Source organism: Caretta caretta, chromosome 6, assembly GCF_965140235.1.
Source record: "Caretta caretta isolate rCarCar2 chromosome 6, rCarCar1.hap1, whole genome shotgun sequence".
Taxonomy (NCBI): domain Eukaryota; kingdom Metazoa; phylum Chordata; order Testudines; family Cheloniidae; genus Caretta; species Caretta caretta.
Window position 1 is genome coordinate 116,926,747 of NC_134211.1, and position 22,510 is coordinate 116,949,256.

The following is a 22,510-nucleotide window of genomic DNA, read 5'->3' on the forward strand; positions in this document are numbered from 1 at the left end:
GGGGTTCTGGCTGCAGGCCCCTTGCCAGCCGGGGTCCTGGCCGCAGGCCCCGCTCAGCCTGCTGCTGGCCTAGGTGAATGGAACCCCAGGCTGGCAGCGGGCTGGCGGTGTAAGATCAGCATTTTAATTTAATTTTAAATGAAGCTTCTTAAACATTTTGAAAACGTTGTTTACTTTGCCTACGACAATAGTTTAGTTATATAATATATAGACTTATAGAGAGAGACCTTCTAAAAAACGTTAAAATGTATTACTGGCACACAAAACCTTAAATTAAAGTGAATAAATGAAGACTCGGCACACCCCTTCTGAAAGGTTGCCAACCCCTGTGGTAGTGGAACGATAACTGTTTGGTCAGACACACCAACAGCAATAGTATGGTATTCACTGGCTTTTGAGATGTGAGTTGGTGGATGACAAGACAGGAAAAGTACATTGTTTTAAATATTACACTGTGTTACTTCATTAAATAAGTAAACATCACTTTTGTTGCTTGTCTCTTAAGTGGTCTGGAACATGGCCATTATGAATTAAACACATAAAAGCAAAGAAATCCTAATTTAACACTACACATCCAGGAACTGATTAAATATATACGTGTGCAAGTGTGCTTGCGTGTGTGCGCGTGCCTACACACGTGTGGGAGTGGTATTAGGAAGTGTCAGCTGGGATTTTCAGCTTTCGGTCTAGATATATTTGTTGTTATGAGTTCACTCACTCAAATACACATGGAGGGGTGAAAGAAGATTCATAGAATCATAGAATAGATTCATTTCTTTTTGGTTTTTAGACTAGGATTTTTTTTAATGTATCTTTTAATACAGGTCTTAAAACTGTACTTGTTGGAAAATGGGATTTCTATCCAGTGGGAAACATTGACATTTTCAAATTTGTTTACACTCTGAATCAGAACAAAATTTAAAAATTTACCATGGAATAGAAATTCCAAAAACATTTCAATTCAGACAGTGAAATGTTTCATTTTGATAGTGTCAAAACAATAATGTTAAATATATAAAGTAATACATAAATATCATAGTAAAATTAAATATAAAAGTCAAAACAAAATTGAAACAATAAATTCTAAACAAAATGAGAATGTCAAAATTAGTTGCACTGATTTTCTCCTATCAAAATGGTGTTGAAATCAACACATTCCCACAAACCTTTCAATTTAGCTGAAACTTTCCAGCTAAAAGGTGGAGTGGTGGTGGTGATATAACACTTGAATTATACCAGTATAGCTAAAGTGGCTTAATTGTTGTGTATAGACAATCCCTAAGTACAGAACACAAATAAACCCACTTCCTAAATCTCTATATACATGTTAAGCTCTGCTGTCAATCATTATGCTCTACTGGTCTTCCTTAAAAGCAAATATATTGTTCGAGATGGGTTAAGCAGTAGTGTATTTGTATGTTACCAAGAGACCCAGCCAGCAGCATGCATTAGAACAGCTTCACTTCCTTTAACTTAGACTGAATTCCAAGGTATTTAATATTTTTCTACAGTAGCTCCAAATGTCTTCCCTGGTGGGCTTGTCGCAGCACCAAAATAAATGCACATTGGTCAACTGCACACTGAACTCAATTAGCCACCTGTCAGAACACATACAGTATTTCAATTATCAAAATCCTGGTCTATCTGACTAAAAGTATTCCTCAAGAGAAAGCAAACTGATTTAGTGTTTACAGAAATACATTTCCTTCTGTCTCCATCCAGTAAATTTATGATCTTAGAAAGAAATTAGTTTAAATCACTATGTATAACATAATATGTGGGGGGGGGGGGAACTGGGATCGAATCACAATAACTATTCAGTACAATTCAAGTAAGGAAGACCTCTCCAATGGAAAATTTACAGGAGCAGTAAGGGACTTTGGCAGCAGTGGTGGCTCTAGATCCCATAGTGCTTCCTCTACTGATAGCTAGAGGGGAAGCAACTGCCTGGCTGTCACAGGCAACAGTTCTTCTGAGTTTTTGTTCCACTGGCTTTGATATGGAGAAGAAAGGGGCAGGGGAAAATGGTGAAAGCTCATAGAGATGCCAGTACAACATATGGGCACATAAGATCTCAATAATCATCCTGGAAATATTATGTATGGTTTCCTTTCTAGGACTGACCTTACACTAAATCTGAGGCTGCATCTCTCTTCCTACAATACTTGGGTGTTTCCTATACAAAAAGGAACTCTTTTTATGTTCAAAGTATTTATGGTGCATCAGAAATAGAAAATTCTTCCAGATAATAAGAAAACAGAGAAAATGGACACCTAGGTCGTGTCACATGGAATGGTCATAAATATATCACCATCGAATCCCATTTCCCATAGTATCAATAAAAAACCAGTCATGAAAAGTATTGTGCAATTGGTTTTTCATTTTTAACATTGTAAATGTTCATTAGCTGATGCTTTCTAGCCAGTACAGAACAAGTGGTGACATGCGGGAAACTCAATCTAATCCATCTCCCCTTCAACCTACAGTGACTCAGGCTCCTGGATTACTAATCTTTTCTCCAGACCTACTACTTCTGGGAGAATACTGCACACCTACAGAATTCACGTCCCCTGCAAAAATTTTTTTTCCTCCACAGAAAATACATTCTGCCGGAGAGGTGCTGCAATTACACCTTCACTCACTAGGGGCTGCTGTGGTGCCCGAACAGAGGGCAGCCAGCCAGCCCGGAGAAGGATGGGGAGAGGCTGCGTTCCTAACAGTGCCCTGCCCAAGGGGCCAGGAAAGGAGGCACGGGAAAGGAGGTGGGGGGAGACAAACAGAGTGCGGCACACAGGGTTGCTGGGGGGGGGTCACAGACTGGGATTCAGAAGGGCCAGTGAGTGGACAGACTGGAGTGGGGGTTGAATGGGAGTGTGGGTGCAAGGCCACATGGGGATGGAGAGTGGGGGTGGCCGAGGGTTCAGGGACACATGGGATTGGGGGAATGGCTGAGTGGGGCTGCAGGTACACATGGGGAGAGCGGTAAATGTGCCTGACTGAATGGGAGAGCCAGGGTCTGCATGGGGGAGGCTCCCCAACTCTCTAACAATCTCTTCCCCCCCTCCCCCCCAAAAAAACGGTTCCATATTTCCCACACCCAACAATCTTCCAGGTTCACGCCCAGGCTCCTGCTCAGCAGTTACTTCCCTCTCCCTCAGCTCCTCCATTACCCTGATTCCCCCAATCCTTTGCACTGCTTCTGAGGGGTGCAGGAAATACATTTATGTATTTTAGTTTAAATGAATTATTACTCAAAGTTCTCTATTAATATACTTAGAAAGGAATCTATTTGTCAAAAAACATTTCCTGAATCTTTTTTGTTGTCTATATTATTACAGACATACTTGCTGCCTGGTATTTTGAAATAAATTACCAAAATAATTGAAACTGGCATAATTATATTGTGTTATTTTGACAAATAAAATATGTACAATTTTGCAGAATTTTAAAATATTGTGTGCAGAATTTTTAATTTTTGGTGCAAAATTCCCCTAGGAGAAACATACATATTTGACAGCACATTGGCTTCCTGAAACTACGCACTTTGGCTTCCTGGTAAATTGTATTTTCTAGGAGTAAATATATGTATTTGCTCTGATTTAAATAATAAATAACAATAACAATCATTAATGATCATATGAAAGATGCCTATGCAAGGATCTAGATGCCCTCACACAGAACCAGTACTACAACAAAACACCAACAGAATTAAAATAATCATTAAAACAGGAACTCAGCAAACCAAACACTCCCCAAAGAGCTCCTTTTTATCGTTTCATGGTTGGGGGAAGAACACCCTCAGCCTGCTCCAAAACCCCATCAAACAGATGTCTTTTGCAGCATGCCCAAAGGTCACCAAATTCAGACCAACATACTTACCACTGCCCAATTACTAAGGCCTGTAGCAGAGTCTTCATCGCTTCCAGCTTTCTGTGGAACTTGAAAAGATGTTTCCTTGCCATGTTTATCACATGATTCTATTAACACATCAGCATCCTGTAAAAAGAAAGGCAGCTGTGGAAATATTTCTATTGTCATTGCCTTGTTGTGCTTTAGAAGCCTCAAAAGGCAGTTGTCACTCAACCCATACATCATTCTGGGCCAATAACCAATGCAGGAAAGTTCCCTCACATCTGACATAAAGATACAGAAAGACAAATAGCTACAGCTCTCATAACAGATGCTAGTTGATCAGATTGCTTAGGTGCTGCCCACTTTTCCATCAGAAACTGCACATCCTCCACAAGTTACTCCACACAGAGGGTAGAGGAAACACCCATTAAAAGTCTCATTTTATCTCTTACCAAGGGAGTGGGGGGAGAGGCGTGAACTCTCTGTTAACCTGAGTTTGCATTTACATTCTTGTGTTTTCGGCAGATAGCATCACCTACAAAAACTGTTTTCCTGCTGAGCGGGCAACTGTTAAAGGATGCTCACAGACGATGAAATTCAACCCTGTGGGAGGAGCCATGCAAGACCTATGCACCCTTAAATCCCACTCAAGTGCTGATTTGAGGACTAAAGCAATGCATAGGCCTTGTACAGGCTCTCTACACAGGGAAGAATTCCCCCATGCAGAGATAAACATGAAGAATGTTACCAGGGCAATGCCACCTGATAGGGTGCCTGAGGACCAGGAAGCTCTGCTCTCTTCTTTGTCTCTCTCATTTCCCTTCCCTGGACGTGAAAAACTTTCAGCTGTCGGTGCTATTGCATTTTCCTTTGAAAACAGCAACAGCCCACCATTAGCTTGAGGACATGCAGTTCAAAGGCTTCTTCAGAAAATGTTATTCACTAAAACCATTAGCCACCCTATGGTACATTTCTGCCATGCACGTTCTCTTTCTTTACTCAGTAATCCTAACTCAACAGCCGCCCTTCTATACCACTTCCACTCCCCTGTCTCCCGGTGATAGATGCCAACAGCCCTTTCTACCGATCTCAAACATTCTAAATTGCTCGTGTTGTTTAAATACTTTTTCTATCTCAATGAAGTAGTATTTCTTTGTCTTTTTTACTTTGATACGAATGAAACTGATCAGCAAAGGCGCTCGATCGGCAGTCCTGGAAACAGAAATTCTCTGCCCACACCAACGTGCACGGCATAGGCAGTAGCAGTTCACATTTCCCCCACTCTGCCATGCCAACGTGCCTTAGTGTTGACCTGAAAGGAACTCCTCCAGATGTGAAAGGCTACCGGAGCTTATGTCCTTCCAATTCTTGGTCTCTCTGCTGTGACAGCCAACAAAGATGCCACTTTGTACAAACTGGTATGATTTTTGAGATGCTGATACACCTAAAAAATGACTGAGATCACAGTTCATTTACCATTAGCTACTGAAGACCATCAGATGGTGGTAACCCTTGACACTGCTAAGAGCTGGGCAGGATATGAACTGTTGTCCTAGAGGGTATTTAGGCACTAATCCCACAAGCACTTCTGCATGTGTTTTACCTATATATAAATAGCAGAGTTGGTTGGGAATCTTCCACTGAAATTATTTTCTGATGCAAAATTCACTTTCCACAAAATCCAAGTTTTCTGCGGGAAAATTTCAATTTTACATGGAAATTTTTTCCCAGCTCCATGGCTCCCCTGCTCCTCAGCAGCCCAGCAAAGAAACCGACCTGGAGCTAGAGCTCCCAACTCGTTGGCAGACCAGAAATCCTGGGAAAGTTAGCTCCCAAGCTCTCCCAGCTGCTTGGCTCCCAAGCTCCCCACCTGGCATGCTACCACAGCCCTGGGCATCTGGGGGAGTCTTTCAAAGGGCAATTTTGGAATTGCCATTCTCTGGTAGATTTTGGTTGTTTTTGTTCCATTTCAGAATTAATTTTTTTTTTTAATTATGGCATTTCCCACGGAACAGGATTTCCAATCTCCAGCCAGCTCCAATGAATAGTCCCATTGACTTCATAGAGACTACCCACATGATTAGAGTCAATGGGAATATTCATGTGCTCAAAGTTGAGCGTGTGCATAAGTGTTTGCAGGAGCGAGGCCTTACGCTTTAAGATCTTCCAACAGGGGCCATGTTTCCTTGTTTGTCTGAAGTGTCACATATGTCTATGATGCCAATAAAAAATAAAAAACAACGACGGGGTAAGAGGCTGTATTTAGCTTATTGCAAATCCCTGGAGTTTATTTTCTTGCATTGAATGCATAATAATAATACGGCAATGAACTCTTTCTTGCCTCTTCCCAGAGCATTCTATCCAAGGGAAGCATAGGGGCATCATAGTGTCTCTAGGAAAGGGCCCATTGTACCCTATGATTGTCAAAAGGTAACCGATAGTGCTGTTCATACATTTAAACAGGGTTTATTGCTTGACTACTTATGATGGCCTTTGAGCAAGGACACTTAGAGTAACTAGTCTATCCACATGTGATTGCTGAAGTCATTATCTTTCTCTCAGGCCACGCCAATTATTTCTGTCCCATGTATCCCACTGCCTGAATCACTTCACTGGTATCCTGTACATTACAACATCAAACCCAGGCTCTTTGTCCCCACTTTCAAGGCCCGACATTAGTGATACTCAGACTGAGACTTGCGAATGGATCTTTGATGCATCTCCTGCAGCTTTTTGCAGCCCATGATATTAAAACATGGTCTGATTTAATTATTAATCAATCTAAGACATTGACCAATCAGAATGCTTTTACGATGTTATTAACCAATTGTAGTTGATAAAATAATAATACTTGGTCAGTCATTTTTCTGTGAGAATTATATTTTATATTTTTATAAATATTTCTTGTCATACTGTTTGACAGAGTCCTTAGCACTACAGTAAATGAAACAATGAATTCACATACTACCAGGGCTCTTTTGGGTAATGTTGATCGCTAATTTGGCTCCTAAACCACTGAGGTATGAGTATCATTGCCCTACCTAACCCAATCCCTATCTGCAACTCTGCTCTCATTTCCTCCTACTCACCCTCTCATTCCATACACAGCTTTAAACCTCTCTTTACTGCCTTCTCCTCCACACCTACTTTTGTGTTGCCCTCTATGTTTGAAAGAGAGTTTCCCAGTTCATGCCCATTAAGTGCCCCCTCTCTCCTAAAAATCCCCCCTCACTGCCCATTTCTCCCAGGAAGCCTTTCCACTTTATTTTCACCACCAATAATCTTGCCACACCCTTCTTTATTTAATCCCATGCCTTGTATCTTGTCTATGTTTATTTTATTTCTCTTAGATTCTAAGCTCCTTAGGGAAGGGGATGCCCTACGCTGTGTTTTGTAAAAGGCCACAGGCACTGATGCTGCTACTTTAGGACCACCCGCACTCCCACTGAGTAGCCTTATTCTGTAAGCGGTCCAATCAATGTCATATTCACAGAATGAAGTACCACACAAAGTAAGGATGATAGGATCTGACTCTAATATATGTACTAATATTTTATTTCTGTCTCTCAGATTTTAAATTAATTTTAAAATATCCCCTACTAGGGATGCTGCAATTTATTCTACAAATGTTTACATTTACACATACATTTTTCATGATTTATTCTATAATAAATCTTATTTCCACCAAAGTCTCCATTATACTTACTTCACTGTGGAATGAACTGTCTTCTGTTTCTTCAACTAAAGATGGCAGGAGAGACATTGATCCTTTCTTTTTCAGCTACAATGTACATACAGAGATAGAGTCCAGTTACTCTTAGCTCCAAAAATTGCCTCTTTTTTCTGCCCTTTTGCTAAACATAGTTATCATTTTGCACCTAATTTTGAGAAATGCTGAGCACCTGCATCTCCATTTAAAGTAATCAAAAGCTGCAGGTTCTAAGCAACCTCAAAAATCAGATCCTTTAACTTATTTTTCAGCTTTGAAAGTCATGTCTAAAATTGAGGTAGCTATCATTCTGTTCCATTCAAACAATTTACTGAAAATCTTTAAACAATTCCTTACAGTGTAAATTACAGATCCAGCATTGGCGTGGATTGCACCCTCAGCAAGTTTGCAGATGACACTCAACTGGGAGGAGAGGTAGATACGCTGGAGGGTAGGGATAGGATACAGAGGGACCTAGACAAATTAGAGGATTGGGCCAAAAGAATCTGATGAGGTTCAACTAGGACAAGTGCAGAGTCCTGCACTTAGGACAGAAGAATCCCATGCACCACTACAGACTAGGGACCAAATGGCTCGGCAGCAGTTCTGCAGAAAAGGACCTCGGGGTTACAGTGGACGAGAAGCTGGATATGAGTCAACAGTGTGCCCTTGTTGCCAAGAAGGCCAATGGCATTTTGGGCTGTATAAGTAGGGGCATTGTCAGCAGATCGAGGGACATGATTGTTTCCCTATATTCGACATTGGTGAGGCCTCATCTGGAGTACTGTGTCCAGTTTTGGGCCCCACACTACAAGAACGATGTGGAAAAATTGGAAAGCGTCCAGCAGAGGGCAACAAAAATGATTAGGGGACTGGAACACATGACTTATAAGGAGAGGCTTAGGGAACTGGGATTGTTTAGTCTGCAGAAGAGAAGAATGAGGGGGGATTTGATAGCTGCTTTCAACTACCTGAAAGGGGGTTCCAAAGAGGATGGATCTAGACTGTTCTCAGTGGTAGCAGATGACAGAACAAGGAGTAATGGTCTCAAGTTGCAGTGGGGGAGGTTTAGGTTGGATATTAGGAAAAACTTTTTCACTAGTTGGGTGGTAAAGCACTGGAATGCGTTACCTAGAGAGGTGGTGGAATCTCCTTCCTTTGAGGTTTTTACGGTCAGGCTTTGAGCAGGGGGTTGGACAAGATGACATCCTGAGGTCCCTTCGAACCCTGATATTCTATGATTCTATGATTTTGCATTTTTTAATTTCAAGCAATCTCACACTGGTTTTCCACATGTTGAAAAATAACCCAAAAGGGCCCCCATATTGTGCATCTAACCATTTTTTGTTAGGGCCATTTAAAGGGATAGCATGGTGTTCTACCTACCTGCCGTTCAGAGGCATCTTTTCCAACCAAGCCAGTTTCCTCGGGTGACAGAGGCACAGAAAGTTCATCCTCTGATTCAGATTGTTCTTGCTGTAAGTGCTGGTGAAGTTCCAGCATTGAACTCTTCATACCCCTAAGGATGTCTTCTTTTTTCTGGCACAGTTTTATGATCTGTTCTTTTATGTCTTCCATTTCCCCCTGAGGAGCAACAAGGCTTGTAACTTACACTTTCGTTGTTAAAAAAGTGATGATATAATAAATAATAACGGCATCTTACTGTGAGAGGGGATCCCAGCTCTTTGGCCTTCTTTTTTGCACTGGGGCAATTGCCCCATTGTCACAGCAGGAGTTGTTTAGGTAAGCACTAACTCAGAGGCAGCAGGCTCAGAACAAAGCACATAGCCTACCAGCTGCATACAGAGCCAGCTGTGGCCTTACAGGGAATGTGAAGGCTTGGTAATTAACACTGATCTGGATTCTCACTAGTGGGGCCATGGGAGTGGAAGTCCTGGAGATACTCCTCCCCAGGACAGAGGGAATGAAACTGGGTTGCATTACTCAGCTAGTCAGGTCAGTTGATGGTGCTTCCCACAAACTTCTCTGCAAAATAACTATAAAAGAGGCTTTTCTATCAGAAATGAGAGGAAAGGGAGACAGAAGAATTTATGAGGGAGAAATCAACTAGTGGGTAGCTCAGGGCTGCATCATCTTTATTAAAGACACCGAAAAACAAGGAAAAACAGACCCTAGTGTGACGCTGGCAGACTAGGTGCCAGCTCTTGCCACGTCTGTAAGCATCAGCTGAGCACCAACAAACTCACAGCTGGAAACCAAACCAGCTCATCTGTATGTTAGTTTTGTTCAAAATAGGTATTAGTCTTATAAGAATGTATTAATGTTTAGACTCTATGAAGTGCTTGTAAATTGCTGCACTCATTAATCTCACTTGTAATGTCTGTAGTCCATGTTATAAGGAAATATGTACGTTTTGCTTTATAACTTTGAAAATGTTTTCTCTGTACTTGTGAACCCACACATGGGAATTGTCCCCTGTGCCCATTCAGGAGGCCTATCAAGATTCAACAAGCCATTAAGGAGCATCACAACACAAAAGGATTAGTGAATGGCCCTATCAGACTTAGAAATGCTACGTGCAAGGGAGCTTGTCTCACGGACTGGAAGGCTAAATGTAAAAGATAAAACAGATTCACGAGAAAATTGTTCATCTCTTTGTTGTCTGAACTCTCACGGGGCCAGGCATACTAAACTAAGGCAGAGATCCCCAGGGGTTAACCCTGGGTCCACCCTGAAAGACATTTTGAAGTGACAGATTATTACATCTCTGTCATATTTAGGAACTTCAGATGGTACCTCATTTGTGTGTGTATGTTTGTTTGCTTTAACCTGTAAATAACTCTCTCTTGTTTGTTTTTCCTAGTTAATAAACCTTTAGTTAATTACAGGACTGGCTACAAGCATAGTATTTGGTATGAGATCTGAGATACAAATTGAGCTGAGGTATTTGACTGGTCCCTTGGGACTAGAAGTAACCTGAATATTTTTTTATCTTTGGTATAGGTGACCAATTATCACTAAGTCCAGCTTGCCTGGGTGGCAAGATAGACTGGAGAGCCCAGGAGGACTGTCTGTGACTCCATGGTAAGACGACTACAGTGCTCTAGGAGCTCACATTTGTTACTGGGTTGGTAAAATCTAACTGTAAAATGTACCACTAGTTTGGGGTGTCCATCCTGCTTTTGACAGCCTGAGTTGAGGTTGGCACTCTTGGTCATGAGTCACTACAGACAGCGTGACACCTAGGAAGAGATTTTTATCTTCCATGTCATCAACTGTCTGTTTAGTAGAGCTGCCCTGTGTCTCCCACATGTGGTGTTAACAGTGGGACTGAGTGTCCCACTGACTCTTGCTTCACACTGGACATTCCCATAATTCTCCAGTTTCCACTCAATACTCTCTCTATCTGCTGCCCCATCCCTATCCCTAGGGTCTCTAAGCCAGCCAACGAAGGGCAAGAGACAGGAGCAGGGATGTCCTTGGTGCTCTCTCCTCTTCACTGTTGACGATGTGTGCGGCAGCACTGCATGCTACAAGGCGCTCGTGTTCGCAGAGCTCAGCAGGGGAAAAGCGGCTGCACACCCAGATCAATGCCTGTAGATAGTAGTGCAACCATGACAGCTGGCCTTGATGTGATGGCCTGAAATAACAGCATCAGCCTCATTTCCAGAGGCTGCTCACCCAGAGCATCAATAAAGCAAAGCAAATAACTAACCCAGGTTAGATGACACATGTAAAACTACATAGGCCCTGTCTCCACTACAGCTTCTGCTGTTCAAAGCACCAGCGGAACTGTATTGATGCTGAACGACATTGACAGATTTTCTGAACATAGGCAAGGCCTTTGCATAGAAGGCCTCAGTAGGCATCTGATATGATTTCAGCCCACCCTCACGTAGGGGACATTAATGAGGGGCGGGAAGAATTTTCTTTGGCTCTGTCTGAGAGGGATAGAGTGCTGCTGAGATAAATACACCTTTCCTGACACATTGAAACACATGCAGCAAACCCCTCCAGTAACTGCCTCCCTATCAGGGACAGGAGAAAGTCATCAGCATGAAATACTGCCTGTATTTGGCAATGTGCTGCACTAAGTTGTAGTTAAAAAGAAAGACTTTGCTATCTTTTTCCATTGCGAAGGTGGACTTTGCAGCGTAAGCCCGCATGCAACTGCTCTGCTAATATATATAGCCGGGAAACTGTCTTGAGACAAGCAAGAGTAACATCAAAGTGGTGTGCTCACTCCTCCTCCAATCACTCTAGTGAGATGTAAACTCACCACTTCCCCACTCCAAAGCCTTCAGTGAGGTGTGAAAGTCAAAGGCTACTTCACTCAGTGAAATACTAACATCACTAAGCAGGTGATTTTTTTCTTTTAAAAAAGGACAAGAAAATTAAATGCAAATATCTATATTAAGAGGCAACATTTAGGTTCCTAATTTAACCCACACAAGAGTCAGGAAATGATTCACAATCAGGATTAACATTGAACGTATGGTGAATTAATCTATTGAACAAAACTCTAGCTATACATTTAAAAGTTTAACTAGCAATCGTATGTATTATACATGTATAGGGCCCTACCAAATTCACAGCCATGAAATCTGTTCTCCCACCGATTTCACAGGGGAGACCAGCGTTTCTCAAATTGGAGGGCCTGACCCAAAAGGAAGTTGCAGGGGGGTCGCAAGGTTATTTTAGGGGGGTCATGGAATTGCCACCCTTATTTCTGTGATGACTTCAGAGCTGGGCAGCCGGAGAGTAGTAGCTGTTGGTTGGGCGCCCAGCTCTGAAGGCAGCACCCTGCCAGCAGCAGCGCAGAAGTAAGTATGGCAAGGTATGGTATTGCCACCCTGACTTTTGTGCTGCTCCCTTCAGAGGTGGGCTTCCAGCCAGCAACCACCGCTCTCCAGCTGCTCAGCTCTGAAGGCAGAAGTAAGGGTAGCAGTACCACAAGCCCCTACAATAACCTTGCAACCCCCCCACAACTCCTTTTTGGGTCAGGATCCCTACAATTACAACACTGTGAAATTTCAGATTTAAATAGCTGAAATCATGAAATTTATGATTTTTAAAATCCTATGACAGTGAAATTGACCAAAATGGACCGTGAATTTGGTAGGGCCCTATACATGTACAATGTAGGCGTCTTAATGTTATCATGACTATATGCAGCAGGCCAAACACTTCAGAGGCACTTTATAAATAATTATTATACTTGTATGACTTGGCCATTTCCTGACTTTTGCAGGTTTGTATTTGACACCTTAATGTTGCCTTTATGCCTTTTTTTAAAAAAAATGTTTGCCCACTATATAATCACTTGATCCATTACAAAAAGCCACCACCTCTGGGGTGTTTAACAGCTAATGAAGCCACAGAACAACAGTTTAGGATAGGAAGGGGAAACTAGAAACTAACTGCATGAGCAGGGAGAATTTACTTAAATAAAATATTATTAACCAAGATGGCATACAGCCATGTGTGATGGGGTGTACAAACCCCACGCAGGCCAGGTATTGGTTACTGAACTGCTTTGCACCCAATCAGGCCTGTCCTGCCACAATTGCAAGGAGATTCAGGCTTGAAGGAGAGGAAGAAGCCCGGCTCAGCTGGTGGAAGACCTGGAAGGAACAGATTTTCGGTCCTCAGCTCCTGAAGAAAGCTCTGCTGAGAGCAGGTACTGCTTGAATCACTGCTACCTATTGGAGCCCCCTCAGGGGAAAGTGGGCCTGATGCAGAACAGTTACTTTGGGACTTTTACCAGTGACTTGCCTGTCAGTGCTGAACAGGACTACAGCCTCCCAGAGGGTTCCAGAAGGAAAGGAGGCCAGTTCAGGGCTTGTGTTAGTTAATTTGTGCTTCTTTTCCCTTTGGACCTTTGACAGCCCAGGAAGAAGTAGACTCCCGCAGGACTGAGTTAGAGGGCTGAGTCTCCCACAGCTGGTGCCATGCTAACGCTGGACCACAGGTTAGGTGAGTTCAGGGCTGTCATAAATATAAAGGGAAGGGTAAAACCCTTTGAAATCCCTCCTGGCCAGGGGAAAGCTCCTCTCACCTGTAAAGGGTTAAGAAGCTAAAGGTAACCTCGCTGGCACCTGACCAAAATGACCAATGAGGAGACAAGATACTTTCAAAAGCTGGGAGGAGGGAGAGGAAAAGGGTCTGTCTCTCTCTGTGTGCTGCTCTTGCCAGAGACAGAACAGGAATGGAGTCTTAGAACTTTTAGTAAGTAATCTAGCTAGGTATGTGTTAGATTATGATTTCTTTAAATGGCTGAGAAAAGAATTGTGCTGAATAGAATAACTATTTCTGTCTGTGTATCTTTTTTGTAACTTAAGGTTTTGCCTAGAGGGGTTCTCTATGTTTTTGAATCTAATTACCCTGTAAGATATCTACCATCCTGATTTTACAGGGGGGATTTCTTTATTTCTATTTACTGCTATTTTTATTAAAAGTCTTCTTGTAAAAAACTGAATGCTTTTTCATTGTTCTCAGATCCAAGGGTTTGGGTCTGTGGTCACCTATGCAAATTGGTGAGGCTTTTTATCCAACATTTCCCAGGAAAGGGGGGGTGCAAGTGTTGGGAGGATTGTTCATTGTTCTTAAGATCCAAGGGTCTGGGTCTGTAGTCACCTAGGCAAATTGGTGAGGCTTTTTACCAAACCTTGTCCAGGAAGTGGGGTGCAAGGGTTTGGGAAGTATTTTGGGGGGACAGACGCGTCCAAACAGCTCTTCCCCAGTAACCAGTAATTGTCTGGTGGTGGTAGCGGCCATTCCAAGGATAACGGGTGTAATATTTTGTACCTTGGGGAAGTTTTGACCTAAGCTGGTAAAGATAAGCTTAGGAGGTTTTTCATGCAGGTCCCCACATCTGTACCCTAGAGTTCAGAGTGGGGGAGGAACCTTGACATGGTGGCACAGTGGTGGGATTAACCTGAAATCATTTGAGATCCAGTTGAGATTTTTTGAACTAGAAATACAGATTTTAAAAAGGAAATTTTTTTTTCTTTCGAAAGAAAGTCCAGAAAGCAGCTTTGAAACTGAAAGCAGCTTGGTTTCTCTCTGCTTTGTGGCCAAGCAGAGACAAAAGGGGATTATTTTGTGAATTGCAGGTTTTCTTTGCCTGGAGGCAGGGTACTTAACTCCTGCAGGGAAATTCACAGTCTTCCATCCCAGAGGTTTTTTTTTTCTTTTCTTCCTAAAAGTAAATAGGGGGTGTGTGTTCTACCCATTTGCTTTTTCTTTGGGCTGGGTAAGCAGGTTTCCAAGCAGTTGGAGGTTTTTTGCTTTAATTTGGGCCCAGAGCAGAGACAAGGGAATTGTCTTTTTCTGTAGGCTGACAATCACTATCAGAGAATAGGTATTCTATTGCAGCACAGCAAAATTTTACAGCCAAGTTTTGTTTGTTTATTTCTAAACCTCAGGTGTAAAGTTAGTTAAAAACAGAGAGGTTAGAATGACCAAATCCTCAGCTCAACTACAGCTGGAATTAGCCAAATTTCAGGCTGAGGAAAGACAAAGGGAACATGAAAGACAGATAGAACTCATGCGGCTGGAGAAGGAGGTACAGGAGGCTGCCCACAAGAGGGAAATGGAGGCAAGGAAGCATGTGGAGGAGGAGAAGGAAAAAGAGAGGAAGCATGTGGAGGAGGAGAAGGAAAAAGAGAGGAAGCATGTGGAGGTGGTGGAGAGGATAAAGGCCCAGCAGAATATACCAACAAACCCTAGCAATCCTTCTCCAGGTACCACTTCCCATCCCAGAAAGTTCCCCACCTACAAGGCAGGTGATGATACTGAGGCCTTCTTAGAAAACTTTGAAAGGGCCTGCCTTGGGTACAACATCTCTACTGACCAATACATGGCAGAGCTGAGGCCACAGCTCAGTGGACCCTTAGCTGAGGTGGCAGCTGAAATGCCTAAAGAACACATGAACAAGTATGAACTGTTTAAATCCAAGGCGAGAGTCAGAATGGGGATAACACCCGAGCAGTCTCGTCGGAGGTTCAGAGCCCTAAGGTGGAAACCAGACATGTCATTTACCCGACATGCCTACCACATTGTGAAACATTGGGATGCCTGGATATCAGGAGCAAGTGTTGAATCTCCAGTAAATTTGCCCTTCCTAATGCAAATGGAACAATTCTTAGAGGGTGTTCCTGAGGAAATAGAAAGATACATCCTAGATGGGAAACCCAAAACTGTAATTGAGGCAGGAGAGATTGGAGCCAGATGGGTGGAGGTGGCAGAGAAGAAGAAAACTGGTCGCAGTTGGAGCGGAGACCAGAAGGGACCACCCCAGACCACACCCTATTACCGGGGGCCGCCCAAAGCCCCACCTACCTCCCAAAGAACCCTCCAGACCCCTTATCGTCCCACCACCCCGTTCTCCAGCAACCCTCCTCGCCCCAGTGACCCGTCAGCTGGACGATGTTTTAAGTGTAACGAGCTGGGGCATGTAAAGGCCAACTGCCCCAAGAACCCCAACAGATTACAGTTCATTGCACCGGAATCACACCAGAGGTCCACAGGCCCAGATACCTCCCAGATACCCTTGGAGCGGAGGGAAACTGTGAGTGTGGGCGGGAAGAAGGTCACCGCGTGGAGGGACACCGGAGCACAAGTGTCAGCTATCCATGCTTCCTTAGTGGACCCCAATTTAATCAACCCAGAGATCCAAGTGACGATTCAACCCTTCAAGTCCAACTCTTTCAATTTGCCTACAGCCAAGTTGCCTGTCCAGTACAAGGGCTGGTCAGGAATGTGGACTTTTGCAGTCTATGATGATTATCCCATCCCCATGCTGTTGGGGGAAGACTTGGCCAATCATGTGAAACAGGCCAAGAGGGTGGGAACGGTCACCCGCAGCCAGGCTAAACAAGCCGTGAGGCCTAGCTCTGTTCCGGAAACTTCTATCAGGACCCGGTCAGAGGTGATGGACCTGGACCCCAGGCCAATGTCTGCAACAGCAGTAGTGGATCCAGTCCCAGAGACCCAGACGGAACCAGTCCTAGAACCGGAACCAGCCGAACAACCAACACCAGACCCCGTGTCAGCACTGAATCCAGTACTTGCAACCTCAACACCAGAGGGCCCCACCGAACCTGAACTGGCAGCAGCCGATAACCCGACCCAAGAGGCTCAGCCGGAGCCTGAATCCCAACATAGTGCACCAGCGGAGAGCGGTTCACAGTCAACAGAAACAGCTCCATCCCCTATATCACTTCCAGAGGGACCAAGCCTAGGTCCACAATCCCATGAGGAACTGATGTCTCCAGCATCAAGGGAACAGTTCCAGACCGAACAGGAAGCAGATGAAAGCCTCCAGAGAGCTTGGACGGCGGCACGGAGCAACCCACCGCCTCTCAGCTCTTCTAATCGATCCAGGTTTGTTATAGAAAGAGGACTTTTATACAAGGAAACTCTTTCTGGTGGACACCAGGAAGACTGGCATCCTCAGAGACAGTTGGTAGTTCCAACTAAATACCGGGCCAAGCTCTTGAGCTTAGCCCATGATCACCCTAGTGGCCATGCTGGGGTGAACAGGACCAAAGACCGTTTGGGGGGGTCATTCCACTGGGAGGGAATGGGCAAGGATGTTTCTACCTATGTCCAGTCTTGTGAGGTGTGCCAAAGAGTGGGAAAACCCCAAGACCAGGTCAAAGCCCCTCTACAACCCCTCCCCATCATTGAAGTTCCATTTCAGCGAGTAGCTGTGGATATTCTGGGTCCTTTTCCGAAAAAGACACCCAGAGGAAAGCAGTACATACTGACTTTCATGGATTTTGCCACCCGATGGCCAGAAGCAGTAGCTCTAAGCAACACCAGGGCTAAAGGTGTGTGCCAGGCACTAGCAGACATTTTTGCCAGGGTAGGTTGGCCCTCCGACATCCTCACAGATGCAGGGACTAATTTCCTGGCAGGAACTATGAAAAACCTTTGGGAAGCTCATGGGGTAAATCACTTGGTTGCCACTCCTTACCACCATCAAACAAATGGCATGGTGGAGAAGTTTAATGGAACTTTGGGGGCCATGATACGTAAATTTGTAAATGAGCACTCCAATGATTGGGACCTAGTGTTGCAGCAGTTGCTCTTTGCCTACAGAGCTGTACCACATCCCAGTTTAGGGTTTTCCCCATTTGAACTTGTATATGGCCGTGAGGTTAAGGGGCCATTGCAGTTGGTGAAGCAGCAATGGGAGGGATTTACACCTTCTCCAGGAACTAACATTCTGGACTTTGTAACCAACCTACAAAACACCCTCCGAACCTCTTTAGCCCTTGCTAGAGAAAACTTACAGGATGCTCAAAAAGAGCAAAAAGCCTGGTATGATAAACATGCCAGAGAGCGTTCCTTCAAAGTAGGAGACCAGGTCATGGTCTTAAAGGCGCTCCAGGCCCATAAAATGGAAGCATCGTGGGAAGGGCCATTCACGGTCCAGGAGCGCCTGGGAGCTGTTAATTATCTCATAGCATTCCCCACCTCCAACCGGAAGCCTAAGGTGTACCATATTAATTCTCTAAAGCCCTTTTATTCCAGAGAATTAAAGGTTTGTCAGTTTACAGCCCAGGGAGGAGACGACGCTGAGTGGCCTGAAGGTGTCTACTACGAAGGGAAATGTGGTGGTGGTGTGGAAGAGGTGAACCTCTCCATGACCCTTGGGCGTATGCAGCGACAGCAGATCCAGGAGCTGTGCACTAGCTACGCGCCAACGTTCTCAGCCACCCCAGGACTGACTGAACGGGCATACCACTCCATTGACACAGGTAATGCTCACCCAATTAGGGTCCAACCTTACCGGGTGTCTCCTCAAGCTAAAACTGCTATAGAACGGGAGATCCAGGATATGTTACAGATGGGGGTAATCCGCCCCTCTGAAAGTGCATGGGCATCTCCAGTGGTTCTAGTTCCCAAACCAGATGGGGAAATACGTTTTTGCGTGGACTACCGTAAGCTAAATGCTGTAACTCGCCCAGACAACTATCCAATGCCACGCACAGATGAACTATTAGAGAAACTGGGACGGGCCCAGTTCATCTCTACCTTGGACTTAACCAAGGGGTACTGGCAGGTACCGCTAGATGAATCTGCCAAGGAAAGGTCAGCCTTCATCACACATCTCGGGCTGTATGAATTTAATGTACTCCCTTTCGGGCTGCGAAATGCACCCGCCACTTTCCAAAGACTTGTAGATGGTCTCCTAGCGGGATTAGGAGAATATGCAGTCGCCTACCTTGACGACGTGGCCATATTTTCGGATTCCTGGGCAGACCACCTGGAACATCTACAAAAAGTCCTTGAGCGCATAAGGGAGGCAGGACTAACTGTTAAGGCTAAGAAGTGTCAAATAGGCCTAAACAGAGTGACTTACCTTGGACACCAGGTGGGTCAAGGAACTATCAGCCCCCTACAGGCCAAAGTGGATGCTATCCAAAAGTGGCCTGTCCCAAAGTCAAAGAAACAGGTTCAATCCTTCTTAGGCTTGGCCGGTTATTACAGACGATTTGTACCGCACTACAGCCAAATCGCTGCCCCACTGACAGACCTAACCAAAAAGAAACAGCCAAATGCTGTTCAGTGGACCGGAAAGTGTCAGAAGGCCTTTAACAAGCTTAAAGCGACACTCATGTCTGACCCTGTACTAAGGGCCCCAGACTTTGACAAACCGTTCCTTGTAACCACAGATGCGTCCGAGCGTGGTGTGGGAGCAGTTTTAATGCAGAAAGGACCTGATCAAGAATTCCACCCTGTAGTGTTTCTCAGCAAAAAACTGTCTGAGAGGGAAAGCAACTGGTCAGTCACTGAAAAAGAATGTTACGCCATTGTCTACGCTCTGGAAAAGCTACGCCCATATGTTTGGGGACGGCGTTTCCACCTGCAAACCGACCATGCTGCACTGAAGTGGCTTCACACCGTCAAGGAAACTAACAAAAAACTTCTTCGGTGGAGTTTAGCTCTCCAAGATTTTGATTTCGACGTCCAACACATCTCAGGAGCTTCTAACAAAGTGGCTGATGCACTCTCCCGTGAAAGTTTCCCAGAATCAACTGGTTAAAATCGTCCTTGAGATGTGGAAAATATTGTTAGTCTTTATGTACTTGGTAGTATGTTTAGAGATGCATGTGTCTTATTAACTCTGTTTTTCCTAGAGCTCCAGGAAGAAATCCCAGCCAGTGTTTCACCCTAGCTGAGATTTGGGGGGCGTGTCATAAATATAAAGGGAAGGGTAAAACCCTTTGAAATCCCTCCTGGCCAGGGGAAAGCTCCTCTCACCTGTAAAGGGTTAAGAAGCTAAAGGTAACCTCGCTGGCACCTGACCAAAATGACCAATGAGGAGACAAGATACTTTCAAAAGCTGGGAGGAGGGAGAGGAAAAGGGTCTGTCTCTCTCTGTGTGCTGCTCTTGCCAGAGACAGAACAGGAATGGAGTCTTAGAACTTTTAGTAAGTAATCTAGCTAGGTATGTGTTAGATTATGATTTCTTTAAATGGCTGAGAAAAGAATTGTGCTGAATAGAATAACTATTTCTGTCTGTGTATCTTTTTTGTAACTTAAGGTTTTGCCTAGAGGGGTTCTCTATGTTTTTGAATCTAATTACCCTGTAAGATATCTACCATCCTGATTTTACAGGGGGTATTTCTTTATTTCTATTTACTGCTATTTTTATTAAAAGTCTTCTTGTAAAAAACTGAATGCTTTTTCATTGTTCTCAGATCCAAGGGTTTGGGTCTGTGGTCACCTATGCAAATTGGTGAGGCTTTTTATCCAACATTTCCCAGGAAAGGGGGGGTGCAAGTGTTGGGAGGATTGTTCATTGTTCTTAAGATCCAAGGGTCTGGGTCTGTAGTCACCTAGGCAAATTGGTGAGGCTTTTTACCAAACCTTGTCCAGGAAGTGGGGTGCAAGGGTTTGGGAAGTATTTTGGGGGGACAGACGCGTCCAAACAGCTCTTCCCCAGTAACCAGTAATTGTTTGGTGGTGGTAGCGGCCATTCCAAGGATAACGGGTGTAATATTTTGTACCTTGGGGAAGTTTTGACCTAAGCTGGTAAAGATAAGCTTAGGAGGTTTTTCATGCAGGTCCCCACATCTGTCCCCTAGAGTTCAGAGTGGGGGAGGAACCTTGACAAGGGCCCAGTCATATCCCAAAGGGGCACTGTGGGAGACCAATCCTGTGATATCATGACACTGGGGCTAATACCCCAATTCTTGCAGAAAGTGCCACTGCATCATCAATACGCACAAGTGATCTGGACTTTGCTTATATGTCTCATCTTAAAAACTGCCTACAGCAGCACACGCTGCTTCCTAATACCATGGCGGGGTATTGGAGCACCATGGACTCAAGACAAGTGCTGCCTACCGACTCACCAACGCCACTTCCTCCATCCCTCGGCATGTCCTTCGGCGGTCTGACATCCACATACTGGCTGTGTTTGATAATGCCTAGCTCATGAGATCTGATAAATATATCTTAAAATACATACCTAACTGACAAACTAAAGGTACAACAGTGTAATGCTAGTTGGTACATGTCATCTTATGCATGAACAGTCATGTATACTGCGTTGAAATCTATCTGCCTACTTATTTTAGCCTTCACACATCGGGAAATGATTGGGAGGAAAAGAAATAAGTGTTGCTGTTTACCCCCACATTAGCATACAGTAGCAGAACTAGACGCGAGTCCAGGTCACAGAGGAATACACTACAGGTCAGAGAAAAAATGAAAACAATGAAACTCACCTCTGGACAGGAAGCAGTCTGAGGAAACGAAGGTTTTTCATATGACAGTTCACCCAGCTGGTTCTTTAAGAACTGCTTCAACTTTTCAATTTCTTGTTCACATTCATCGGTCTCTTTTACGATTGACTGTAAAAGGATAATTTTCATTAGCCATTTTCAATTGATTAGCAGAATACAGAAACAAACTAGTCAGTATTGCAATGAATTCAAACCACTGGAAAGTCAAATAACCTTGTTCCTGTATCTGTATATCTAGTGGGTTTAAACTAAGAATTTGTGAGCTGATTTTATTCAGTGTTCCCGAATTCTGTTGTATTCAAGTTCTTTATTAATTTGCTCATACACAAAAATAAAATAAAATAAAAATACTGCATCATAGCTGTGACTGGGAGCAGAGTAAGTAGCTTTGGCTATAACTATTTATTACAAAATAAATGTATGCATTTAGCTCCCTTTGGCTGTAAAACGTGAAGACAGACATATTTAATCATATTCACCAGTAGAGTTGTTTAAAAAGAAGAATCTGAAGAGAAACTGGATGATTTTGCCTTTTTGTTGGTTTCATGATACCTTATGAGAAAACCTTCCTACTTTTTATTGGCACAGTTTAGTTCATTGTTGCAGGGTAGGCCTGCAACTAGCAAAAATAAATCATGCTGTGCAACAAAGGTCAGAGGTGAAGGTCAAAGGGTAAATTCTATCTACAATATGTGAGAACCAAGGTGGGTGAGTGCTACGTAAGTTTGAAAGCTTGTCTCTCTCACCAACAAAAGTTGTTCCAATAAAAGATATTAACTCACCCACCTGTCTCTCTGATATCTTGGGATCAACTTAGCAACAACAACAACACTATCTGCAATATTTGACAGTTTGAATATTACTGATGTAATCAGCAATATTATGAGTCATGTTGGGAGAAGGAGCTTGCATGGACTTGTAGGAAAACCTGCAGCACAGCAGAAATACGCGGCAAAATGCAGCATTTTTTCTGGTTGATAATGACAGCAGAATCTCATTAACCTACACAGTTCATTTTTTACACACAAACGGCAGTCTCACCTCAGTACTTAGCAAAGATTTGACAACAAAGAGCTGTAGTGATTTCTCATACAGTATTACTAACAGAACATTACTCTTACTAAATATACTATTTTGCTAGTGTAGAAACCACAAACAATATTTGCTATTGCACAGACCACAACTGTCAGAACAGAGTATACATTCTGCAATATACATTTAT

General features: G+C 43.7%; 1 protein-coding gene across 10 annotated transcripts in view; it reads right to left on the bottom strand.

Annotated features, from left to right (window-relative positions):
* The window catches only part of SYNE2 (spectrin repeat containing nuclear envelope protein 2), a 261,703-nt gene that overhangs the window by 107,187 nt on the left and 132,006 nt on the right, over positions 1–22,510 (bottom strand). For 9 of the 10 annotated variants that reach the window (XM_075129940.1, XM_075129946.1, XM_075129941.1 and 6 more), the window contains exons 62-65: positions 21,271–21,396; positions 8,948–9,145; positions 7,559–7,633; positions 3,880–3,996 (exon numbers count right to left, since the gene is read on the bottom strand). In XM_075129940.1, coding sequence (XP_074986041.1) covers positions 3,880–3,996; positions 7,559–7,633; positions 8,948–9,145; positions 21,271–21,396 — 516 coding nt within the window. Of the gene's footprint in view, positions 1–3,879; positions 3,997–4,600; positions 4,721–7,558; positions 7,634–8,947; positions 9,146–21,270; positions 21,397–22,510 lie in introns of all 10 variants that reach the window. The other variant, XM_075129948.1, reaches the window with a different exon arrangement.